The sequence below is a fragment of the Panthera leo genome, chromosome B2 (assembly GCF_018350215.1).
Source record: "Panthera leo isolate Ple1 chromosome B2, P.leo_Ple1_pat1.1, whole genome shotgun sequence".
Lineage (NCBI taxonomy): Eukaryota > Metazoa > Chordata > Mammalia > Carnivora > Felidae > Panthera > Panthera leo.
Window position 1 is genome coordinate 137084776 of NC_056683.1, and position 26831 is coordinate 137111606.

Sequence of the window (26831 nt, forward strand, 5' to 3'; positions counted from 1 at the left end):
TTAGAGTGATCATCCTGAAATATTGGGTTGTTTACATTTTTCATTTCTGCAGATGGTAAAATATGGACACACATTTGTACTAAAACTGCTTCTAACAGATATTCAATAAGTGCTTAACTGTTCACCGTTTGCTCTGTTTCTTGATCTGATATCGGATACAACACTGCCCTGGAGAAAGAAACTGACATTTAGCAATTGTCAAGTGTCCTTTTAATTGACTTTGCTTTACAACCATTCTTAAAAAGTTGGCTTCAAAGTTCCAGTTATCAAGAACCACTGATAATGCCACTTTATGATGAAGAGAAATGGATAAAATGAAAAAGGAGCAGGTACTAGACTGTTTACCATCTGTGCCTTAGGAATGACCAATGTCTGTCCTGACTTACTTGATCTTGCTCTAAGTAACATAGTAGAGGGTTTTTTCTTTAAGGTGATAAAGGACAGGGAATATTTGCTCTAGATGAACATATATACATAGTACATGTGCTTGAGAAAAGCTCTAAAAGTAAATCAAGCTTAACAGTTGTGAGGGGTCATGTGGAGACATGTTTTTTTCACTTTGACAATGTTTGTAACATTCTTAACTAACATTTCAGCTTTTTAAACAACTAAAGCCATAAAGATAACAGAATGCATGTACAATGCTCACCGGGGGGGGGGGGGGGGTCTTGGTCAAAGTTGAAGTATTTTATAGAAGATACTGCCAAAAATCTAGGCTAAGTATATTAAAATTAGCATTGAATTAAAAAAAATTTTTTTAATGTTTATTTTTGAGAGAGACAGAGTGCAAGCAGAGGAAGGGAAGAGAGAGAGGGAGACACAGAATCCAAAGCAGGCTCCAGGCTCTGAGCTCTCAGCACAGAGACCGATGCAGGGCTGGAACTCAGGATCCACAAGATCATGATCTGAGCGGAAGTCGGACGCTTAACTGACTGAGCCACCCAGGCACCCCACTAAAATAAGCATTTAAAATCCCATTAGAAATTTTCTAGAATGGTGATTTTTGAGAAGCGAGAAATACATGTGGTATATTTCAGAAAATAAGGATGTATACCTTCTTTGTGTGGGGGATTTTTGTTTACAGGGGTGTTGGGCTAGTGGGGTGCAGAAAACATTACCAGCTGCCCATTATAGAGCCTACCTACTGATTCATCATCATGGATATGTGTAGGGCCTGTTTTGGAAGACAGTCTACTTTTGTAAGAAAAACAATTGGTTCTTAGGGAGAGCCCTTGAAATGACTGCAAATAAGATGAAAACTTTGCAGTAGCCATGGTAACTCTAGGATAGAGGCTGATCACAAAACCACATATATTTACACAAAAATTCAACTGAGAAATCAATTTGATGCTTGAATTTAATTCACTATGACATCAAGGCTCAAGAAAGATCCAGTGTAATTGGTAACTGCAGATACTACTCAATATTTTAATATTCTTACATTAAATCCATTTTTCTTTTTTATTTAACAGCTTCTGCCTCACATTTGCCAGTGCAAAATGGAACCAATATCCTTTGGACTCTGAAAAATAATTGGTAGGTTATTCTTTAAATGCTTCATTTTTTTTCTCTCTCCATAAAAATACCGTGGTAAAATAACAGTACAGCTCTATTTGGGAATCAACAACAATTTATAAATATGTATGAGACAGCTGGTCCATGCAATGTTGCCTGGGTTGGAAATTCAAGATGAATAAGACAGAGTCTCTGAAACTGAAAGGTTCTGACAGGTACATAAGCATCACACAGCGCTGCAGTGAGAGCTAAAATAGTGGTATGCATCCACTGGTCCTTAGGTAGTTACAGTATCTGCACACTCCTGCAGGAGAGAATGGAGAGAGGCTTTGTAGAGGAGGTAATGATTAGACTGAGCTGACCAAAGAGCAGGTGTTTCAGAGGGAGACCTGGGCAAAGGGAATTAATTCCAAGCAGAGGGGGACTGTCACACCTGCGAGGCTGAGAGCTGTAAAAAAGTCATGATATGGATGAAGGGCCCAAATGGGCAGACTAGATGTTTCAGGGTGGGAGTGATAAATCAGAACAGGCAGTGAGGTGTGCTTCTGGAATGGGGCAAGAAGGCAACGACGTGCTCTCCGAATGTAGACTATACCTCCTTTACAATGATTTTGGTTTTCCATGCTTTATTTTCCTTCACTCGTAATGGGGATAGGGTTAAGAGCCACTATACAAGTTGTAGAGCAAAGACTAAAAACTTGAGACAAAAAGGCAAATTATCACACATGCTTAATTATTAAATGGAAGGGCAAATTAGCTGCATATTAAAATGACAAAGCCAAGTTTACCAAAGAGCTTTTAATTTCAACTTGAGGAAATAAAGCCTTATACTTTGCCATTATTGTAAAACACTTCCTCATACATGACCTGACTACTTCTTCCTTACAATAGTCCTGTAAGGTAAGCAGGGGATTTGTTATTAATCATTCCCATCTTATTTAAGAGCAAACAGTCCCCAGGGTTGATTTACACCATTCCCACGAGTAAGCCACATCAGGGCTGGCGTTGAACTCATGTCTTTTGACTTCTGGTCTCATGTTCATCTTCACTATTCAATGCCACTTCTCTTTATATAAAAGAATTAATTGTGGTATTTTTGCCTTTTTAGTTATTTACAAAGACTGATTGCTCTTACGTGTTTGGAAAAGGTAAAACTCTTATCACAAACCAGTTGACTGAGTTCACACGCCTCCTCCATAAGCACCGTCCACTGCTATCGGGCTGTCGGGGTTATTGCCCAGAGGGCTAAATATACGGTAGATACCGGCGGGAAGCAACTTCTCAATTCCCTGGAATTTGAGATTACCAGGAAGGAGTTGTTACAGAGCATTTTCACAGCAAAGCCTCCACGAGGAGAATCTCCATGAGGAGATTCCACTCATGACTGTGAACTAGGTGTTGCTATTGCAAAGAGCCCCTGGGGGTACACCTTGCTCACATCGGCAGAGAAACTTTGAGAAGGGACTGCAGAAAGGAGAAGAGCAGTCATGTGTTGCTTAGAAAAGACAAGAAACGGAAGAAAAAAAGGCTCCACAAGGTGGGGAAGCAACCACATGCCATGCATAATTTCTCACATAGAAAAATCCAGTTAGAGTCAAACCCTTGACTTCAACCTTATCACTTTTATGTATACGTTTTGGTAAAACAAGTTGGCTTTTTGAATGGGTATGTGGGGATGGCAATGGTGGTTAAAATTTTGTGTCTGGAAATATTATACAACAGTTGTCTAAAAAAACACCACTGCCTCTATAAATATCCCCCCTGCTTTTTATAATCATGTCTATAAATCCTATGACACATGAGAAATATAATCATGTGTCATAAAACAAGTACTTTATTTGGCTTAAGTTTTTCTTTCACACACTTAAACCTCTCAGAGGTAAAATAATCAGCTGTTAAAAATCTGTCCACTAGATGGCTGTGTTGCCTTTATAAATATAATTTTTAATCAAATCTGAATAAAAGAAAATGAAAAAAGTTTCTGGGAGTAATTACCCCTTATTTGGGAAAAAAAAAAAAAAGGAGTTGATGGAGTTTTGATAATTATATATTTCTAAGGAATTGGAGAAGAGTCATTCAAGTTTTCTTCTGGGAGTGAAATAATCAAACTTGAAGGGGATAAATTTAATCTCGGGAGGTGTGCATAATGGCACCAAGTTTTCCTTTTTGGCATTTAGAAAACGTTCTGGATATTCCCCAGCCTTAAGTCATTTGACTTAGGAACACTTTAGTCTTAAAAAAAAAAAAAAAAAGAAAAAAAAAAAAAAAGGCAGGCATAATCCTATTAACTTGTAGATATCCATCCCAATAAGTTGTTTGAAACTCTAATGTCTCTTGCTGCAGTAATATGGAACTGAGGTCATACATTCTTGGAACAAATTAATGTGACAAGGTTTCTAACTAGCAACAGGCAGGAAATTTCTTTCTTTCTTTTTTTTTTTTTAATTTAATATTCTTTAAAGGAGCCATTGTGAGAGAAGACTCTCCAAACTATTTTATTTCAAGTTTGGGTTATATGTAAACAATCATTTCTTCTTTTGATGCATGGAAACTGAAGAGAAATCTCTTTATCTACTCATCCCCTCTCTCTTTGCTACCAATTTCTCACTATACATGCTTCTGTTTGAAAAATGGGTTTGAAAGATCCCCTTTTACCTTTGGTATTAAATTTTTATTTCAAACTCCAAGCCAATTATTTTTAGGTTCATTGACACGTCAGTGTGATTTAGAAGGCCAACTGCTGACAAGCTATTACATAGTTAAAATCTGGATCCATTACGTAAAGTTTATGTTTAGCTTAAATAACCAAAGTTTCTTATTTGGTATAAACAGGTCTCTCCCCCCTCTCCCCCGCCTTAAAATTGAGAGAAGTACAGGACTGGGGCACCTGGGTAGCTCAGTAGGTTAACATCCAACTCTTGGTTTTGGCTCAGGTTGTGATCTCGCAGTTCATGATCAAGCCCCACATCAGGCTCTGTACTGGCAGCATGGAGCCTGCTTGGAATTTTCTGTTTTCCTCTCTCTGTCCCTCCCCCACTCACACTGTCTCTGTCTCTCTTAAGATAAATATATAAACTTCAAAAAAAAAAGGCACTTTGCTTTATAAAAAAATGAGAAGTACAGCACTGAATATTTAGATGTTCTTTATAGAATATCTCTCTTCGATTTCAGTTCTCAGGTTGATTGAAATCCTATTTTAAGCTCTTCCTTCCACCCACTGTAATTTTTCCTGTAAGCCATAATTAAGTTAGTTGATGCTTCTGTGGGAAAGCAAATAGTCTTGGGTGTGAAAAGGCCAAATGGACCCCTATTTAGTTAGTAGACACTGTTATTAAAATGGCACGCAGTCATCGAAGTCCTTGAAAGCATCAGTTGAGTTGGAGCTCAAGCTTCTGGTTTTAGTTAACTTGTGTGCCTGTCATCCAAAGAAGAATGAAAGAGTTAGAACTCTAGTAGTTGCTACTCAGAGAGACATCTGATGGCTGAGAGGGTCACTTACAATCCTCCATTCATCCCTCCCCTGGTATGTTCTAGTTACTGTGTGCATGAATATGTATGGGATGAGGTGGGAAGCATCCTTGAGAACAATTATGACTGAAGGCGATAATCCTGATCTGTGGGGAAATTTAGCTCCAGAATAGAATATCCCACTGTCTGGGAATCCTATGGCTGTGTAGTGCATGCTCCAGGAATGCTGAGTTGTACCTGTGCTGGTGAATGTGAGTTGACATTTGGGGAAAAAGGACCAGGGATACAGAATGCAGGAACAGGTTCTCTTACATTTGCTGACAGTATGTGAATAGAAGTCGCGAGGCATACAGCGTTCAAATCCTACAAAGTCTGTTAATTTCCTTTCAGCCTGAGACTTGCAAGGGGGACAGAAGTAAAACCTATCAATAAAGGATTATTCAGGAGGCCCCTAGAACGTACTGAAACCTAAACTAAACTCACTGATTTATGTGTGTTATTCATTACATCTTACAGATGAAGAAACTGAGGCTCAGACAAGTCACTTGCCAAAGGTTTCACAGTTGTATGTCATGGAACCAGGACCCATCTCGGTCTAATTCCAGCATTGCTCGTTTCTTCCCTACCCCATGCGGTCCCTTGTTAGTAGGCTTTATATGAGGAAGACACGTTAGAATTTGTATGTAATCTTTAAATATGGCAAGACGACATCTGTTTAGAAAAAAACACATGGAATTATCTTTCCACTCTTACAGAATTAGTCGATTAAAATAGCCCTGTACTTTTAAATAATCTATATTGCTTCATAGAAAAAGTAGCAATGGCAGAAATTTGCTTTCTAGTTAGGAATCCATGCTTCCAGGCATGAAGTGAACATTGATATACAGTGTACTGACATCTGATACAGAGATATGAATTTCATGGCATTGGAACTTATAATATTTATAGAACCCAATTAAGCAGACTATGATACAATAAATTTCATATTCACAAGAAGTGGATTTTATTGTTGTATCTGACAAGGAACAAGTAATTCCTGAATGACATCCCAAAATAGCAGGCATGTTTTAACAGGTCTACCATGCCCACACCATGAAAAAGTGAACCAGATCTACAAGAAATAATAAAGGGTTTTAATGAGAGGAACAAAAATAGTGAATACTTATTTCAATCAGATGTAACAGCTACCACGTTTTGTGGATAGGGTAGGGGTAGCCAACATGTAACTGTGTGTTTTGTATTATTGCTCTGGGGAGGCTAGAGGAGAAGTTCTTTAAAAAAATTTTTTAACGTTTATTTATTATTATTGAGAGACACAGAGCGTGAGCAGGGGAGGGGTAGAGAGAGGGGGAGAACAGAATCTGAAACAGGCTCCAGGCTCTGAGCTGTCAGCACAGAGCCCGACGCGGGGCTCGAACTCACAGACCGCGAGATCATGACCTGAGCCGGAGTCAGACACCTAACCGACTGAGCCACCCAGGCGCCCCTGGAGGGGAAGTTCTTAAATATTGTCCAGAGAGTTAATAAATTTTGTCTGGATTTGAAAGTGCTGAATTCCCTAATGTTTTAGAAACTGAATAATTGTGCTTTGAGTCAAGAAGGGAATCCCAGCTTCCTTCAAACTGAACCTTCACCTTGAAAGATGAGGGTGCCTCCGGGCCTTTGAAGAGGAGTGTACTCCTTTTCTCAGTCTGCAGCTCTTCTCTCTAAATCCTTCCTCCTCGTGCACCTTCAAGAGAAGCAGGATCCTCACAGAGCTCACGGACCCACTCCCAGCTGGCCAGGTGACAAGATACTCCACGATTCTTATCCCACTGGACCTCCCCGGTGTGCTGTGCATCAGCAACATCGGCCAGTGTCTTGTCTGTGCGACTCGTCTCGTGGCTTCTGTGCCAGCTTAGGGCTGTGTGTTTTGTGTCACCCTCAGACAGTCTCCTCTCTGCGCTCTGTGTATGCAGAGTGCCACTGCTTTCTCTTTCAGTGTTGGAACTCCCCGAGGTGTCCCTCCTTAGCTCACAGCTTCATTCCACAGCCAACTCCTGGGGTGCCTTACACAGAGCTGGGCTCGCTCATCACATGCCCTGCCCTAACCACCCTCCTATTCATGTGTCCTCTCATCTGATGGGGCCCCCATCAACCCAGCCCCTGGAGCAAGTGGAGTTATCTGTCCCTCCTGTTTCTCATCTATTGCAAATTCTTTTTTCTTTTTTTTTGTTTATTTATTTTTGAGAGAGAGAGAGAGAGAGAGCGAGAGAGAGAGCATGAGCAGCGGAAAGGCAGAGAGAGAGAGGGAGACACAGAATCTGAAGCAGGCTCCAGGCTCTGAGCTGTCAGCACAGAGCTCAACACGGGCCTCGAACTTGTGAATCTTGAGATATAACCTAGGCTGTAGCTGGACACTTAACGGACTGAGTCAACCAGGTGCCCCTCGTCTAGTGTAAATTCTTGGCAGTACATCCAGTGTCTCTTGAATTGGTAAGCTCTCCAGTCCTTTTACTCTATATTATTATTATTATTATTATTATTATCATTATTATTATTTCTGAGAGAGACAGAGAGTGCACATGCAAGTGGGGAAGGGGCAGAGGGGAGAGAGAGAATCCCAAGCAGGCTCCACATTCAACAGGGAGCCTGATGTGGGACTCCATCTCACGACCCTGAAATCATGACCTGAGCTGAAATCAAGAATCGGAGGCTGTAAGAGAAAAAGAGAGATGGTGATTCTCTTGAATACAGAGAACAAACTGAGGTTGGCTGCAGGGGTGTCGGGTGGGGGGAAGGGCTAAACTGGTGATGGACATTAAGGAGGGCACTTGTTGGGATGAACACAGGGCTTATATATAAGGGATGAATCACTAAATTCTACCCCTAAAATCATTATTACACTATATGTTAACTAACTTGGATTTAAATAAAATTAAAAAACAAAAAGAGTCTGAGGCTTAACCAACAGACCCACCCAGGTGTCCCTTTTTAAAATCATCTCTTTATTTTGGGCTCCCAACATCTCTCACTGAGGCTATTACAAAATCTCCTAATATTCTCCTTGGTTTTTTTGTCTTGTTCTTCCATATATTTCCACTGCCTCCGGAAGGGTATACTTAACACATGCAATAGACTGCGTCTCCTCCTTACTTAATAAACTTCAATCACGTCTTATATCCAAAAAAGTATCAAGTCCTAACTCCTTAATATGACACTAAAGGCATTTTATTGCCTGTCACTGCCTATTGCTTCAGCCTTCTGTTTTGTCCTCTTGACTTTAGACCCTAGGAATACTAGAGTATTCGTGCTCTGTTCCAGAACCCTTACCCCTCTCTACTACCAATTACTACTAGTATGCTACCACTATTACTCCTAACACACACATGCACGTGTACAAGAGAGAATGAAGGAAAATGGTGCGTAAGAAGAAACGTGATAGAAATCTAAAAGCATTACCTGCCCCACGATTACACAAAGGCCTGAGAGATTATGCCTATAATTTTTAAAAATAATTTTTGTGACACATTTTCATAAGTCCAAATTCAATCCTGCATTTCACATCCTAGTATTAATTAAACACCTACTATGTTTAGTAGGTGTTTGTAGCATTGTGTACATTGGTGTACACTGGCTTGTACATTGGTACAAGCCAGTGTACACCAAGTACAAGTGTACATTGGTACAAGTAGGTGTACATTGGCTTGTAGCATGTCAAATAACATGCTACAAGCCAATTTATTTTCGGCTGTTTTCAAGTATGAAACAGTGTATATGTTTACAAAAATGTTCAGTGCCAACTGACTAATGTGAGCTTTTATGAATTCAACTATATATATCCACATAATAAATTTTAAAGTTATTAACCTAAAACAACAACAACAACAACAACAACAACAACAAAACACATGTTAAACAGGAAAATCACTAGTAGGAAAACCAGCAGAATGAGCTGGGGAGTCTACCTGGCCCTCTGTGTGTTCAGCTTTGTTCAGGGCGGTGGGAGGCATGGCCATAGGTATTAACAGCACTGACCCAATGCCAAGGTCATCCCAGAAGTCTGCCACATCCTGGCCCATCCAGACCCAGATGGCTCTCACCACATCACCACATACAGTGAGTCAGCTGAGATTCAAGAGATTCTCCCCGAGTCTGAACCTAAAACGACTTGAAGTCAACTGGGGTATCTGGGCCAGCGTACCCCACTCATGTCCTTGCAGGGCCCTGTCTCAGAACGCACTCCCAACCTCTGTACCTAGAGTATCTTTTCTCCTGTCAGCCCCTGGGTTTCTTCACCAGAGTAAGGCTTCTCTCTCTCTCATTCTGAGGATACTTGTTTTCTTTGGAACTTCCTTTCCATGTCCCACACACTCTCCTGTGTTCTTCTGTAGCCCATTTCCCACAGGGCAAGACGTGGTGTGGGGGGGGGGGGGCGCTGGCATTCCTCTTCTGCATTCTCTAGGCTTATGCCACCTGACTTTCCCCTTCCTCACCTCTCTGTATCCTCTTAAAAGCTCTGTGATTCCTTACCAGGTTCCTCACGCCATAGACTCTCCTTCTTACTTACCCCCCCCTTCAGGGAAATCATGCCACAGGTGTCCTCACAGGTGTCCCCAGCACTCAGGAGGACACTTCCTTCGTTCCTCACTGAATCGGCTATCCTTTTAAGCTGGCTCTTGCCTCCTTCTGACTTAATTTAACCTCCTTTCTCCAGCCCTTTTCTGGCTCATTCTTTCTATTCTTCTAAATGAGACTGGGCATAACATTTTCACCTATTATTTTGTCTTATACACATCCATCTTTCCACTGATGATCTAAACACTGCTATGTGATACTCAAAAAATATGCCTTTATAGTAAACACAGAGTCAAAAAGAGTACCAATGGTATGCCTTCAATGGAAAAGGATCGAGGTATTCTAATTCTGGCAGTTTTCCAATACGTAGCCTTCTGGTCATATGTCACACAGACCTGGCAGAGGCAGTCTGAATACCAAGCTTTCTAGAGGGTGACCTTCCAGGTTCAACTGCTTCTTGAGAATTTATTCTCTGTGGATGAAGAGGCAGGGAGAATGTGGCAAAAGCTAAAGAAGTACAACTGTACGGGGCAATAATAGGCATTCGATAAATTGTAAATGAGAGAATTCACAAATGTGTGACATATAGATGGTCCATGGTCCTAATGTCCACTTTTTGGGTTTTTTGTGGCTATGGCCTGGGAAACCTGGGTTCATTTTAGTAGATGTCTTTTGATGGCGCAAGTTTAAGGTTTATGTAAGTCTAGAAACTGTTGAGGAAATTCACTACGCCATGGGGAGATGGAGTTTCAAAACTGTAGAAGTGTTTGTAAGCGATACTTTGGGGACTGGTTACAAGTACTTTGGAAATCCTAGGCACATAACTCAAGCTCCCACGTACCATGAATCAGGTCTGCGAGGGTGACAGGTAAAAGTGTTTATTCACTGGTGCCTCAGATGAAATGATTCACCTTACATGTGTTAGCAGATTTATTTCCAGGGGGTGGTTTCTTTACCATGGAGCAGACGTGGATTTTGTTTTTCCTTCTGAAAAATAACCTCTGGCTTTTAAAGCATGCACCGTAGTATTTTCATTGGCAGAGAGCTAACGTGTGACAGCATCAGAGTATAAAACAGGACATTATTTTTGGACTGTTCTGAATTACAGAGACTGTGGTACTAGCTAAAAATGGAGGGAGGGGCAACTGAAAACATGTTTATGAAGTGCTTAACATTTACTTCGATGTAGCCCATGGTCTGGGAACTCTGGGAAATCACGTGTCCAAAAGGAAGATGATTTTAGCTTTCACAGGACTCGCTAATTTCAGTCTGAGGGACAGTTTCTCCTGAGAAGAATGAAGAGTATCTGATGCAGTGGCCCAAATCTTGTAGGCAATACATAGTAGTGCATGAGATTCTGAATTCGACTTGGAAACTAAAAAGCTTTGGAAATGGTTCATATCAAACCTGGAAATGAAAAGTTTGGAAGTGTCACCTTCAAGTGGACGAAACGACAGACTGGATGTTAAATGACTTGAATTTTAGCCTTTCGTTAACTAATGAGCTTTGTGAGAGTAGGCAAGCCTTCAGTTTCCTTAGGTGGAACCTTAGAGACAGCATTTTCCAGACAGTTTTTTTTTTTTTTTTTTTAACACAGCCGTTTTTTTCTTTCAAACAAAAGCTTATACCTAAGTCTAATATGTAAAACAGCTAAAGACAGAACCACCCCCTTGGAAACTGCCAAGAGGGGAGCCCAGGGCTGTGGCCAGAAATACTGTGGCCGCCAACTCCCCTGGAGCTATCCCCTTACTTCTACCAAACAGCATGAGAAGTCATTAGGAAACTTTGGAGAGATAAGAGCTGAAGTCTCTTGAGTTCTGATTTTTTTATGATTGAACATGGAAATCTGTCCTGCTTGATAGGACACCACCAGGAGCAACAAGGAATTAAAACAGGGATGGATTCATACCTAAAGACTTCTTTGCGGGGCACCTGGGTGGCTCAGTCGGTTAAGTGTCTGACTTCAGCTCAGGTCATGATCTTGCGGTCCGTGAGTTCAAGCCCCGCATCGGGCTCTGTGCTGACAGCTCAGACACTGGAGCCTGCCTCGGATTCTGTGTCTCCCTCTCTCTCTATCTCTCCCCCACTCACACACTCTGTTCCTCTCTGTCTCTCAAAAATGAATAAATGTTAAAAAAAAATTAAAGACTTCTTTGGAAAAAACAGTTGAGGTTATTTTACCATAAACTCTGATGTTAGGAGAGGGTTTGTGGGACAATTTGGACATTAGCTTTAAGCTCAAAATACATTTTGAAAGCTCTACCTTTCCATCTCCTTCTTGAGGCACCTTGCTTTCGTAAGCCCACAGCAGGTTGTACTTTGCAATGCACCTTCACAGGTGTTGTCTCCAGTGCACATGTGTGTGAAAGCCCTCACTGCCCGCTACTGTCCTGGAGACAGCAGTTCTGTGGGGGAGGAGCCCATATCTTTCAAAGGTTTCTTTCCCATCAAGAAAAGGGAAAAGAGTAAACGACCTCTGTCTGAATCTTGATATAAATTAAGTTTTCACAGTGGTAGCCTTGAACCTTTAGACAGGAAGTCTTGACAAAATTCTCTCTCCTCCTGGTCAGGAACAACTTAGTCCCATGCATGGAAAGACTTGCAAATTTATATGCTGTTCATTTTATGGCCAAGACTAGATGTCCATGATTCTTTATGTAACACAGCTTACATGCTCTAAACCACATTCCCTTGTTTTCTCCTCTTGCAATGTAAGGCCGTGGGGAGAGAAGGGAAACAGACTGATTTGGGGACAGAAGTGGTTTCTTAAAAGCGACAGAGAACAGATCAGCTTAACAAGTCATTATGAATTAAGTCCCAACTTTTTAGGTTTTGGAAGGAAACTGGAAATATTCATCAATTTTGTACTTGATCTCTGTATCATCCCCCAACATAAAGCACAGTGGTAATTTTATTAAGACAGGAATAAGTTTAAAAATGGGAGAGGAGCTGACACTGACATATGAAAGAGAAATATAAATTTGAGGGAAATACTGTGTTGCTTAAAAAACTCATAATATGTAAGGCTAGGGTGAGGTATTTGTATTTATTACTAGATGCAGAAATTTATTTTCCTAGCATTCTATTTCCTTAAAAGGAGGTAAAACCAGCTACATGACAACTGCTCCTATTTACAAACGACAGTTCCTTCATATTTTGATTTCTAACTTTATTTTGGTCCCTAAATTAACATTTTTTAGTGTTTCTTTCTGTTCTGCTCCTCTGACCTAGCCTGGAAATTTTGAAGAACACTTCTTTCTTTTGTTTTCCACTCTAAGAAGGCTTTAACATTTTCTTTCCTTAAACTCAAAATATAAAAATAATGATATTTTTTAAATGCACATATTAAGGAAATTCTCATTTGCAATGAGATAACATTGTCACAATTAAAACTCATAATTCAAAGCAATTTAACTTTCATTTTTTTCAAGTTGTTCATGTTAGAAATTACCTATCATTTATCACATACGGAAGACTTATAAATTTGTAGACTGTGTGTTTTATGGCTTAGACTGAGGCATCCGCGACTTATTACTCACAAACACAGTTCTTGACAATTACACGTTAGTCCAGAACTCATAGAGCCTCACAGAGCGCTCATCCAATGTGCCAAGTGCATGACTTCAAATACACATCACCTTAGAGGTGTGGAGAGTTAAGGCAGCTTCCAAAAGCTGTTTTGTTCTCCATCCATAGTCTGTGGTCTGTGACAATTTGATGTTCATAAGCTCATATTGAATGTTTTGTTATTCAATGTGCCCTTTAAGAATGAAGAAAAGCAAGTCTCACTAAATATATGTAAGCCAGACAAAAGCAAATATAACCAAATATGTTCGACAGCAAACAAATATAGCACAACAAAACTTCAGTACTCTTATCTGTTTTGGTGTTTTAATCCTGAAACAATTCAGAAATAAGTTTTATCAGGCAAGTAAAATCATATATGATTTCTAGAACACAGCATAGTATAAATAAGAAATATAAGTATAATCGTCAACACTACGTAACAATGTATTTGTGATGTCTTATGCAGAATCTACAATAAAATTCCTTTCCTTTTCCAAGATTATTTTTTATATTATATCCATAAGCTGATCTTTTAAAGACATGTATACATTATTTCAAATATTAGTCTTCCAATATGAAGTGTGCTATAACCCAGCAAGCTAATTCTTAAGCACATACTTATGTGTTAGGCACTGTTCTTGGCTTGTATGTGTTTTATTTCATTCAATGTTTACAACAACCTTATGAAGTAGGGATTCTTATTACTGTAATTTGATGTATGAAGAATTTGAGGACATTGATAATGTAACTTGTTGAAGATCAACAGATAGTGATGATGAGGATAAGATTTGAACCCAGGCAGTCTGACTTCTGAAACACCGTATTAAATCACTACCCTTTACTTCATGGATTCAGGCCAGAGCTAGATGATCTCTTTAGGAGTAATAAAGGGAAGAAAAATATTTTTTAGGAGTAATAAAGGAAAAAAATATATACAATTTTATTGAAATAGCTCCCTCCTCTAGAACTCTATTTCCTCCATCTGAAATAGTTAAGGCTTAAAAATGAAAGGGAAGGAGTCAGATAGGACTTTCCCTAACAAAGAATCATCATCTGGGAAGCAATTTTGATATTTATAAAAACTACTTTAAAACCTTCCAAATTACTGAAATGTCTGATGGTTTTCTGGAAATGAAGTTTAGTAGAGGGGACAGAGCTTTTTCAACACCATGGCTACCAGTGAAGTTTAATACATTTCATCTTCTATTTTGGCCATAATGACTGAATATTATGCCACCATATCATAACAATAACCTCAATGGATGTCAGGAAACTGTAGTAATCATACACAAGAAGATGGTACAAGCATCTGGGCATTTCTTCAGAGTTTTGAAATAAGCAGGGAGATCCAGAAGATCCACTTGTAAATTGGATCTTAAGGGACCCCAAAACTTACAGTTCTATGGAAAGTTCCATTAAGTCTAGCATCCCCTGGGGAGTCTCATGTGCATAAATCTTAGGACTCTGGGTCTTGCTGAGTTTCTTGTTTGAAGGCACTTTGAGAATTTGGTACTGGAGCAGGTGTTTTGAGGTGCCTGAATCATGGAAATTTAGCACTAGACAGGACTCTGGGAATCAGTTTGGCTAACTCTCCATCATTTTTCCAATGAAGAAACCAAAAGGCAGAAATTAAACATTTGTATGAGGTCACAGAACCTGTCAGTGATAAAATCACAAAGGAAAGCAGGTTCTCTGGCTTTTAGTTGACTGACTTAGACTTCATACTCTGTCCTGTATCAGGAGTCTGTAGCTGCGAGTGCCACACAGACTCATGGTTTTGTGGCTCTGTGAATGAATGATCAACACTCTGTGACATACCATATAACTAAAGCACAACATCGAATATGATGTACAGTACTGCTAGATACTGTCTTAACAGTCTCGCACCTTCTGGAACACTGGAGAACATTCTTTACGGTTAAACAAATACATACCCATAATCTTATTTTTACCCACATCTTTAAGAAGCATGGATGGAGAAAAACAGGATATAAAATAAGTTTTCATTCTTTACCTTACTATCAACTTAAGTGTAGGTTCTGGGGAAATATTCTATTCCCAGTGATGGTCTCCAGTAATCCCTACTTGTAAAGGAGGAAAAGGAGACAGACTGAGAAGTTTCTATGACACCAAGAATGAACATGCGTATCCATTCCAGTTAGGACCCAGCTCAGGGGAGTGTCACACAGAGAAAGCCACATACCAGGAGCAGCTGCAGCAACAGCACCAGCAAAAGCAACATGTGTTGTTGGGCCTCTGGTTTCCAGGCGCTTGAGACACAGCAGGTGTTCCTTCATTTTGTGACTGCTGTCTTTTTCGCATTTCAGCTGCTTCAGTACCCAACTGGCTGAAAGAAGAGAGAAGACGTTAAGGTATGAAATACGTAAGGGAAAGAGAAGTTGCCTATGCTGAAGGGAACATAATTTAATTAGGGGGAGCAGATAAATTAAGGAAAGATAAAAACAGGGCGTCTGGGTGGCTCAGTTGATTAAGCATCTGACTCTTGGTTTCGGCTCAGGTCACATCTCATGGTTTGTGAGTTCAAGCCCCGCATCGGGCTTTGCACTGGAGCCTGGCATGGAGCCAGCTTGAGAGTCTCTCTCTCCCTCTCTGTCTCTGCCCGTCCCCTGCTCGTGCTTGCTCTCTCTCTCTCTCAAAATAAATGAATAAACTCAAAAAAAAAAAAAAAAGAAAAGGTAAAAATGAATAAGCTTTAGCAGTCAAATAAAAATTCCCAAGAAAACATTTTTAAGAGAATATCTTAAACACTTTTTGGGACAAACTTCTACCTACTGTTGTCTGCTACATAAAATTATTGCCACAATGTTGCCACATAATCAAAATCAATTGGTAAGGTAAATATGATAAAGTTTGAAAATTTAACTTCTTTTTTTACTAAAGAATGACTTCATCTGCTTCCCTTCCTGAACACCTTTAAATGATTGTGGCAGGTGTACGTAACTTGTTTCTCCACTGATGTTTACAGTAAGGTTAACTGAGCTTTCCAAATCAGGTTGCGGGGGGCGGGGGGGGGGGCGGGTTCTAACTATGTAACATTGTGAGGAAGATCAAGTTTGTTTTTGGTCTTCTCTCAGCTTCTTCTAAAACACTGAATCTGGGGGCGGGCGCCTGGGTGGCTCAGTTGGTCAGGCAGTTAAGCATCTGACTTCAGCTCAGGTCATGATCTCACAGTCAGTGAGTTGGAGCCCTGCATCGGGCTCTCTGCTGTCAATACAGAGCCTGCTTTAGATGCTCTGTCTCCCTCTCTCTCTGCCCCTCCCGTGCTTGCGCTCTCTCAAAATAAATAAATTAACCTAAAAAAAAAAAAAAAAAAAACAAACCAGAACACTGCATCCCCTTTCCTTTTTGATACATCTGACTCACCCTGTGGGGGCCTAATCTTGATAATATTGGCAAAGTGCCTTTTTCTCTCTTAGGAGTCCATGTTGCAAAGGCAACACCACCCTTTCCTCCACCACCTAGATTTGTGTTCAGTCAGTAGAGAACTGTGGAAAGATGAAAAGTCCTCAAATCCAGGGAAATTACTTTGGTGGAATGTATATACCATGTCAAATGAGATAAACATCAGGATACAGGATGCACACTACCTGTGACCTTACAGAGCAGGCCAAATGGCTTGTCACCTATTTATAAGACCAATCCTGACCTAGCACTTTGTTGAGTATAAAAAAAATAATAAAGCTTTGTTTTAGTAGAATAATATCAAATATAGCATGACCTCATAGAAAAAGAAAAGATGCATGATGTTATTCATAATATGCAGTGTATGTAAATCATATACATACAATGTCATGTGTGACTGACAGCAATACTTATTAAAACCATAATGTACTTTATTTTGGCATTGTGAGCTTATACATTCAAAATTATGTTTTCATGAATTGATTTTTTTTTAAATTGGAGAATAAAATACATATTAAAAATTTTTTTCTATGTTCATGTAAGGGGTGGGGCTAAAAAATTTTCATGGGTCAACGCTTATGTATTCTTATAGCATTTCCAGTTAAACGGTTAACAGGTATATAATCTACTTCGGTCAGAAGAGAACAAAGTCAGAGGGAAGGAATGAAATATAAGAAGCAATTAAGTACTGAAATTGATAAACTCTGATGTTGAACTTATTGACTATCTCAAGTAAAAAAAACCCCATGTTTCTCTGTTTAGAATAGTCAAGAACTAAATTTAAGACTACATAAACTAGGGAAGTGGAAGTGTTGCTCTTCCCTCCACTAACACTTTTTATATGTGTAATAACGTCCCCAAATTGTTCAGTCTAAGAGTCCTTTTATAATAATCTCTGGGCCTATCAGCGCCTGTGACACAGCGACCACTCCATCCTCTTTGGAATGCTTTCTTCTCTTGCCTTCTTGGGTACCACACTCACCTGTTGGCTTTCTTTTTTTTCTTTTTTTTAAAAATTTTTTTTAACGTTTATTTATTATTGAGAGACAGACACACAGAGTGTGAGCAGGGGAGGGGCAGAAATAGGGGGAGACACAGAATCTGAAATAGGCTCCAGGCTCTGAGCCGTCAGCACAGAGCCCAACGCGGGGCTCGAACTCACAAACTGTGAGATCGTGACTTGAGCCGAAGTCGGTCACCCAACCAACTGAGCGCCCCTCACCTGTTTGCTTTCTATCTTACTAGTCACTTCTCAGTCTATTTTGTTATTTCGTTTTCATCTCCCTCACCTCCAAATTTTGGTTGGCCACAGTATTCTGTCCCTGGAACTCTTCTCTGTCATTTTTTGGGATGAACTTTTACAGGATCTACCTGTTTCCAGTTCAGAATTCTCAAATTTACAAGTCCAGTAAAGATGACTTTCCTGAATTCAGGACTCATTTATCCAACTACCTACCTGATGTCTCTACTTGGTTTTCTCAACTTGCCATCTCAGTCACAACATGTTCCAATCAGACGCCTTCCTCCCCCACCAACCTGTTCCTCCCACAATTCTCCCACTTTCAGTAAATGAAAAGATTTATCTTTCTAATTATTCAGACCAAGAGTGGGGGGGAACCTGTGGAATCATCCTGGACTCCTCTCTTTCATTCAGACCCCCACATCAGCAGATCAGCAAATGTAAGCCCTCTTCACTGTTCCCTTCCACCCACCCCTCTTCTGTTTTTACTACTCCTCATCTTTTCTCTTCCTATTTCAATCCATTCCAGTCTCAACACAGCAGCCAAAGTGAGTCTTTTAAAACCTAAGTAGATGATTTCAGCAAGGGTTATTCCACCTTAATCCACTCTAAATCTTTCAGTGCTTCCCATTTTACTCAGAGTAAAAGCCAGCATTTTTGCAATCTGGTCCTTCATCACTTCTCTGAGTGAATGTCCTTCCCTTTCCTCCTCACTCACTCTGTTTAACCACAATGGCCTCCTTGCTGCCCCTCAACCATGCCTGGTACAATCCTGTGTCAGGGCCTTTGCACTGGCTGTTCTGCACTCAGTGCTTAACTTCATCCTTACTCATACATTACGTTTTCAGGGGAACTTTCCTTGCTCTTTATTTAAAATTACACCTCCCTTACTCCACCCTCAGCATGACCTATCCACCCTTGTTTGTCTAACTAACTAGAAAATAACTTCCAGAAAGGTAGAGATTTTTGTCTGTTTTGTTCGTTGTTGTAACAATGCCTGGCACACAGTAGATAACAGAGAAATGTTTGTTGAGTGGTGAATTTTACAAGCAATTTCATTAATGACAAGAAAAAGACAACAAACTCTATCACATCCAACACTGAAAATTATTCATTTCCTAGCCAATGCAATACAATAAGAAAAAGCAAATAAGGATTGGAAAGGAAACCACAAGTGTTAATATTTACAAGTGACATGGTTGTCTACAAAGAAATTCCAAGAGATTCAACAAAGTTATTAGAGATGGTTCAAGAAGAATACCAGGTTAAGCTTCAAAAATCAATATACTTCGATTACACCACAAATAACTAATTATAATATATCAAAGAAAGAAAGGCAACCTGCAAATGAGTTAAAAAATGAAAAAGCAACTGGTAGTATTTTTAACAAAAGTTGTGTAAGAACTTTATGAAAATATTATAAAACCTTATCAAAAAACATAAAATAAACCTGGATACAGAGATAGGTTATTTTCTCAAGCAGGAAAATGGAATATCTTCAAAATGTTAATTGTCCCGAATTATTCTATAAATTCAATGAGTGTAATACAAATTCTAATTTAATCATTCATAGAACTCACCATAGGGACTCTGAAATTTATGTGGAAGAATAAAGAGCTGAAAATGACCAACCTATTTCTGAAAACAAGAACAAGTGGGGGTATCATATCAGTAATATAAATCAATAATAATTATGACAATATGTCATTAGCATGGGAATACATAAGTAGACCAGGAGAATGGAATGTGTACACAGCTGAGACACAGACTCAGGCATATTTGCAATCGTGGCTTCCATGATTAAAGGATGCTTCCATCACCATTCAGCAAAGAATTCAGTATGTAGTGTTGATACACTTAGATTTACATATGAAAAACAATTACATTTCTAAGCTAGAGCACACACACACAAATAAACTTCAGATGACTAGGTGTCACACACAAAGGTAAAACTATGACAAGAAAATATCAAAAATAGCTTTTATAGTTTTCAGGCCAGAAAAGGATTTCTTAGAAGACCAAGCAAAAAGGAAAACATTATTTTTGATATAGTCTAATTTATCAAAAACCTTTGAAGAAATAAGGATAACATAAGTAGAGTTAAAAATGAGAACCAGACTAGAGGATACAAAGGATTATTGTCTGTAATATGTAAGTAACATGTCACAATTGAAAAATACTAATAACCTAAGAGAAAAATGGGCAAAGGAGATGTGCCGGCAGTTTACAGAAGAGGAAAATATAAAGATCCTGAATTAGATTAACAAATGCTCAAAAGCAGTAATCAGAGAAATTCAAATAAAATTTAAATGATTCCCTAATCAATTTTCCCACAGTTAAAAAGTCACAGGGCACCAATTTTGAGAGAAGATGTGGTAAACAGAAGCTCTCATACAATCATGTTGAAGAATAATATCGGCTACAGAGCTAACAAATTCTAGTCTCACGTGAATACACTGAAGAAACTTTCACACACACATATGAAGGCATTAATTACAGTATTTTTGGTACCTTAAATGGGAAACATTCATTTTCATCTTTTCAGGAGTGAATAAAAATGGCAATCTCCTTATATGATGATCTGTAAAACCACACTTAAAATGAACAACTTAGATCTATATGATTCAACAGGGAGATCGTAAAATAACACAGAATGGAAAAAATAGCTGCAAAATATTAACATATAATTATTATGTATTATTATTAATATAACTATTATTGACCTAATAGTAACATATTATTAGCATATTTATTAATATTAACGTAATTTTCATAAGTATAGAAAGCAATACCTTTTATTTTTTTTCTGGGTAACACATATAGTACAGTAATAAAAGTATGAACTAGATCCATGACTTTGCATGGGAATGTGATTGGAAAAGAAGAGGTTTTTAATTTTATCTGATTATTTTTTTACAAAGATGTGAAGCAATAACAAAATAATATTTGTCTAACTGGAGTATTGTGCAAAAGAGTATTTTATTATCTCTTGCACTTATCTATACTTAACTGTTTTCTTCAGAAACACCCCCCACACATACACACATAAATACAATACATCTTTATACCAGAGGTCCTTACCTACATCTTATCCCAAATTTACATTTAATTTAATTTAATTCTTAATTTTCTCACTGTTAAACATTTAATTTTGGAAAATTCATAGAGAAATGCCATGTTGGGTGCAATGTTGTGGTTTAAAACCACTGAAAAGAGGTTCAAATATTATGTTAGATTTGCACAGCCTTTCACTGTCTTCTAAGTCCTCTGGTTCATTAGGAAAAAAAAATCACAGGTGAATGCCTTCTTTGTGCTTTTCTGAGGTAATTGTGTGTGTTGTGTCATAAACATTTTCCTTCCGGCAAAAATAAATTTCCTACTCACTGATTTCTCTTGTGTAAGCACCCCTACTATTTGGAGCAGGTGGCTTCTATTTTTTCTGACCGGTCTGTATGTGTCCCTGAATACCAGCAGTTCGGTATTTATATTCAGTATTATATCAACTGTGTTCAGAGTCTGAACTTCTCCTAGGCTGCCTGGCATACAGCTATATATAAGAAAAACAGTCTGTTGTCATATTTTGCTACATAGCTGCATTGTCCAAAGAATTACACCACAGAGAAGGGGAAGAAAAACGATCTAGAGACCTACTTAGTGACAGGGCTCTCTCTGGGTGAACAGGCAAATAGTGACCACTCACGTCCTGGAACCCTCTCATCTACTTCCTGTGGGCCCTTCTAAACCGCGGTGCTTAAGAGAATTCCCTGGGGTTTATCTGTACATACAGAAGGGATAATCTGCATAACTGTTACATTTTTCTTTTCTAGAGTTTGCTGATTCTAGTTTTTGGGGTTTTTTTTAATGCTTATTTATTTTTGAGAGACAGAGCATGAGCATGAGCAGGGGAGGGGCAGAGAGAGAGGGAGACACAGCTTCTGAACCAGTCTCCAGGCTCTGAGCTGTCAGCACAGAGCCCGGACGTGGGGCTTGAACTCAGGAATGGCGAGATCATGACCTGAGCTGAAATCAGACGCTGAGCCACCCAGGCCCCCCGGCTGATTCTAGTTTTAAGCAAAACAAAGTTTCTTAATAGCATTAAGGAAAAAAGGGAAGAAAAAGTTTTGCACAGGGAGCATAACCAAGGATGAAAACTCTCAAATACTTTTGAATATCTGGAGGCCATTTCTTTTTCCTCCACTCGACCTCCCAGGGACTGTCAAGAAACCATTTAATTTCACAGGGTAGAGGAGAATGAGGTGGGGGAAATTGGTTTCTCCTTTGCAGGGAATCACATACCTGTGCTTGAAATTGGGACTTGAGACTGAGCTGTGAGGCCCTCGAGGGCTGGGAGCATGTACAGTGGCAGCCCAGACTGCTCCTCTCACAGTGGCCACCTTGGAAAACACTTCATTTAGTTCTTAGAGGTTCTGGGAAAGCTGTTAGGAATAAAGATTAACTTTGAACATCACGCTCATGCTCCCTCAAAGCTTAGGCAAATTTGCTAGCAAGGAAAACCCATAAATCTGAGGTAGTGATGAAGGAAGGCTTTTTGGAGTTGTTGTTGGGCATTACTTGTCTCTTCTAAAAACAAGGAAGAGGGGCGCCCAGGTGGTTCAGTTAGTTAAGCGTCCGACTTCGGCTCAGGTCATGATCTTTCAGTTCAAGGGTTTGAGACCCGTGTCAGGCTCTGTGCCGACAGCTCAGAGCCTAGAGGCTGCTTTAGATTCTGTGTCTCCCTCTCTCTCTGCCACTCCCCTGCTCAAGCTCTGTCTCTCTCTCTCTCTTGAAAATAAATACACATTAAAAAATGTTATAAAACAATAATAAAATAAATAAAAAATAAATAAAAACAAGGAGGAAATTCTGATCTCATTTCCTCCTGATCACAGTTTTACTTCATGTTGCTTTTTCCCTTTTCCAGGATCACATGCAGTGATCAAAACCATTTTTACAAAACAAAGTAAAACTCAATGAGTGGACTACATCCGACTATAAAAGCTTCTGCACAGCAATAGAAATAATCACCAAAATGAAAAGGCAACCTACAAAATGGGAGAAAATATTTGCAAACCATATATCTGATAAGGAGTTAATTTCCAAAATATATAAAGATCTCATATAACTGAATAACAAAAAATAACAACCCAATAAAAAAATGGGCAGAGGAACTGAATAGGCATTTTTCCTAAGAAGAGATTCATTTGAATGCCAGCAGGTACATGAAAAGATACTCAACATCACTAATTATCAGGGAAATGTAAATCTTAACCACAATGAAGTACCACCTCACAACTGTTAGACTGTCTATTAAAAAAAGGACAAGAAAATAACAACTATTGTTGAGGATGTGGAGAAAAGGGAACACTCATGTACTGTAGGTGGGAACGTAACTGGTTTAGCCACTATGGAAAACAGTGTGGAGGTTCCTCAAGAAATTAAAAATAGAATTACCATATGATCCAGCAATCTCCCTTCTGAGTATATGTCCAAAGCAAAGAAAAAAGGGATATAGGAAAGATATATGAACTCCCATGGTCACTGTAGTTGCATTATTCACACTAGCCAAGATATGGAAACAATCTATGTGTCAACAAATGAATGGATAAAGGAGCTGTGGTTTATATATAAAATGGAATATTATTCAGCCATGAGAAAGAAGGAAATCCTGCCATTTGCAACAGTATGGATGGACCTCAAGGGCAACATAAGTGAGACAAGGCAGACAGAGAAAGACAAATATTGTATTCTATCACTTATATGTGGAATCTAAAAAGCTGAACTTGTAGAAACACGGTAGAGTGGTGGTTCAGGGGCTGAGGCTGGAGGGACAGGGGAGATGCTAGTCAAAGATAAAACCTGCAGTTAGAAGATGAATAAAATCTGGAGGCTATTGTGTTGTGCTAACAGTTAACAACACTGTATTATATACTTTAAAGTCGCTAAGACACTAGACCTTAAATATTCTCACCATATAAAAGAAATGATAATTATGTGACATGATGGATGGAGGTGATAGCTAATGCCATGGTGCTAATCATAGTACAGTATGTAAATATATCAAACCAACACTCGTACACTTTAAAATTATACAATGTATATACACCAATTATAGCTCAATGGAAAAAAAATCTTTACAATTTGAGCAATGAACAAAATAAAACAAGATGGAATTTAAAAGGTAAATATAAGGATATGAACTTGGATACAGAAAAACTTCGTAAGACTAGGAGGGAAGAAACATGGCTTAAAAGGAGCTTATGAAAAATTCCAGGTGATTTCAACTGGACAATAAATTCGGTATTAATCAACAGTACTATGTAAACAAAATAGTTAATGAAAACTTAGAATGTATTAACAGAAACATGCTTTCTAAAACAAGCTGGTGACAGGTCTTCTCTGGGCTGGTTAAATGGTTATGTTTAATTCTGATCAACACAAGTTAAGAAAGAAATTGAAATATGCTCAGAAGACTAGAAAGAGGACAGAAATAAAAACCCTCATAAATGTCTCATAAGAATACTACTTTTAGAGCAAAGGTATTTGCTCTAATGAAGAAAAGACCATCAGAATCACACTTTTCGAATATCCGAAGTGACGTCATGTGGGAAAGAATATAGATCTGCTTTGTAAGATCCCAAATGTTAGAAGATGGACTGACGAATACGAGCAATTAAGAGACTCTTGCTTCCATATATGGAAAGTCTGTCTGATGGTCAGATGAGACCTTCATTTACTTGTGAGGTTAGTATCAAGCCAAGTATTCTTCAGCATTCAAATGGAGGCTGGAGAACCCTTTGAAAGAGGTTGCTTTACAGAGGCTTCAATTTTACCTGGATGGTTAGACAGAAGATATCTTAACTATGAGATTATTGTTCCTGAAATGGGCTGCCCATGCTAACTACTCTCTTCAAAATACATTTGGGAAACAGAAGGGAGCCCTTGTTGTTATCAATTTCTACACTCTTATAGATCCTACTGTCCGTGAGCATTGATTAATATTATATTATATTAATATTATTCTTCATCTTTTTAATTTATATATTGTTTCCCTTTAGAATTGTAAAACTCTTAAGAGGAAAGAGAAAAAAAATATCTCATATATATTGGTTTCCCAGGAATCTAGCAGTAATTTCTATCCATAGTACATGCAAAATAAATATTGCATATTTTGATGGTGAATATGGGAGACTCCTCAGATTAAAAAAATATTTTTCCCAAAGCAGAGATTTCACATTTTTACATACAATTCGTATAGCTCTAAGACATACTGTCATGCTTGAACAGTGCTCTTTATCCTTTCACATAGTAGCCCTTCGGGATCAACAATAATAGAATAGTATATCATTATTACTGTAAAGGTCAAACAGATTGACTATGTAAAATAACTAGGAACAAATTTTTATACATATAGCCAGCACTCAATAAGTGACAGCTACTCTCAAGATAATACTGGAGAGGGCTGTTCCAGTGTTGCCAGAGAGCTGGTGTGGTATGATGTTTTCAGGCTACAGATGTTGACGATTTCCATCACTATCTTCTTGCTGAGAGATCATTTCTTACAGGGTGGGTGGTAAAGTTTTTGTATCCATTGGGTAGAATCTTCCTATCTCAGGGATCTGCAGAAAGGCTTACTCAGTGAAGAAAGAAGACGAATAGTCTAGTTTTCCATTTCACCATTAACACTGTAATTTTTATCACATGTAAATGAACGGAGTCTCAAGTGACTCAGAGTCCCCACAATCAACTCCTTATCCAACAATCAAACTTCATTATAATTGCAGCCATCTTCTCATGTTTAGTGAAAGCATTCAGATTTGCCATATAGTTGTTGATTCAGTGTTTAGCCCCAAAAAGGTATTTGCTAAATAAGCCAAAGTTATGAGGCCTTCTTTAGCACTGGGGTGGACAAGGAAGCAATTCAACATGGACAGACATTTATTCCTGGTTGTGATGTATTTTCCCTGTGAAGGAAAACAACTCGCTCTTCAATTTAAAATTTCTGATAACCACTCTGCTTCAGCTAAGCCTGCATTTATTTGTGTAATGGAGCAAGCTTTCAAAGTCATTTCTCGTCTCATGACATGTTTATCTAAAAGGAGTTGCATCCAAACTAGTTTTTGCCTTTTTTTGGGGGGGGAGGGAGGCTATTTTTTAGCATGCTGTTTTCAAAAACACCGTTTTTATGATTACATTAAAACTACGAAGAACTCAAGAAATAATGTCTGTGCACTCAGAATGAAAAATGCTAAGAATGTGATTCTGGTGCATACTTGGAATGGTTAGGTCTGAGTCCATCAGTGAATGTGTCCATGTGTTTCTTTTCCTAGGTGATATATAAAGCTTGCTAAAATGTCACTATGTTGAGGCTGCAGTTCTCTCTTCACGTTGGTAATATTTGCATGCATATTTATAAGTATATAAATATGTAAGACTAAAATATAATTACTGCTGTGTCTTCCTCTACCTTTAAAGTATAGAAGCAGATCAGAGTCAGGCCCTCTTTTTGCTCTGGCTCATGTGCACCCACTGGACGCATGTGAAAGCATTATTTAGCAGGGCTGTTTGATAAGGGCACCGTGGACAGTCTGCTGCTAGTTTCTGTCCTCAGAGCATTCTGCCGTTTTATTCCACAGAACATCACAATTTCTCTTGATTCTGCTCTTCTACCAACTTTCCATTTTTCAGTTCTCACGTTAAGAGTTAAAACTCAGGGGGCTCCTGGGTGGCTCAGTCGGTTAAGCATCCGACTTCAGCTCAGGTCACGGTTTCGCGGTCCGCGAGTTCGAGCCCCACGTCGGGCTCCGTGCTGACAGCTTGGAGCCTGGAGCCTGCTTCAGATTCTGTGTCTCCCTCGCTCTCTAACCCTCCCCACTCACACTCTGTCTCTCTCTTTCTCTCAAAAGTAAATAAACATTAAAAAAAAATTAAAAGAGTTAAAACTCAGGCCTTTGCCATTCACAGTGTGGTGCATGGACCAGCAGAACCACATCCCCTGGGAGGTCTTTAGAAATGAGGATCTCAGGCTCCACCTCAGACTCACTGGATCTGATTTTGCATTTTA

General features: G+C 38.9%; 1 protein-coding gene and 1 long non-coding RNA gene across 2 annotated transcripts in view; one reads left to right on the forward strand and one right to left on the reverse strand.

Annotated features, from left to right (window-relative positions):
* Positions 1-26831, forward strand: part of LOC122220510 — a 70230-nt gene that overhangs the window by 28649 nt on the left and 14750 nt on the right. The window contains exons 4-5 of the long non-coding RNA XR_006202906.1: positions 1473-1536; positions 15435-15479. This is a non-coding gene — a long non-coding RNA (uncharacterized LOC122220510). The remainder of the gene's footprint in view (positions 1-1472; positions 1537-15434; positions 15480-26831) is intronic.
* The window catches only part of RGS17 (regulator of G protein signaling 17), a 91827-nt gene that overhangs the window by 15853 nt on the left and 49143 nt on the right, over positions 1-26831 (reverse strand). The window contains exon 2 of the mRNA XM_042940103.1: positions 15311-15454. Coding sequence (XP_042796037.1) covers positions 15311-15429 — 119 coding nt within the window. The 5' untranslated portion in view covers positions 15430-15454. The remainder of the gene's footprint in view (positions 1-15310; positions 15455-26831) is intronic.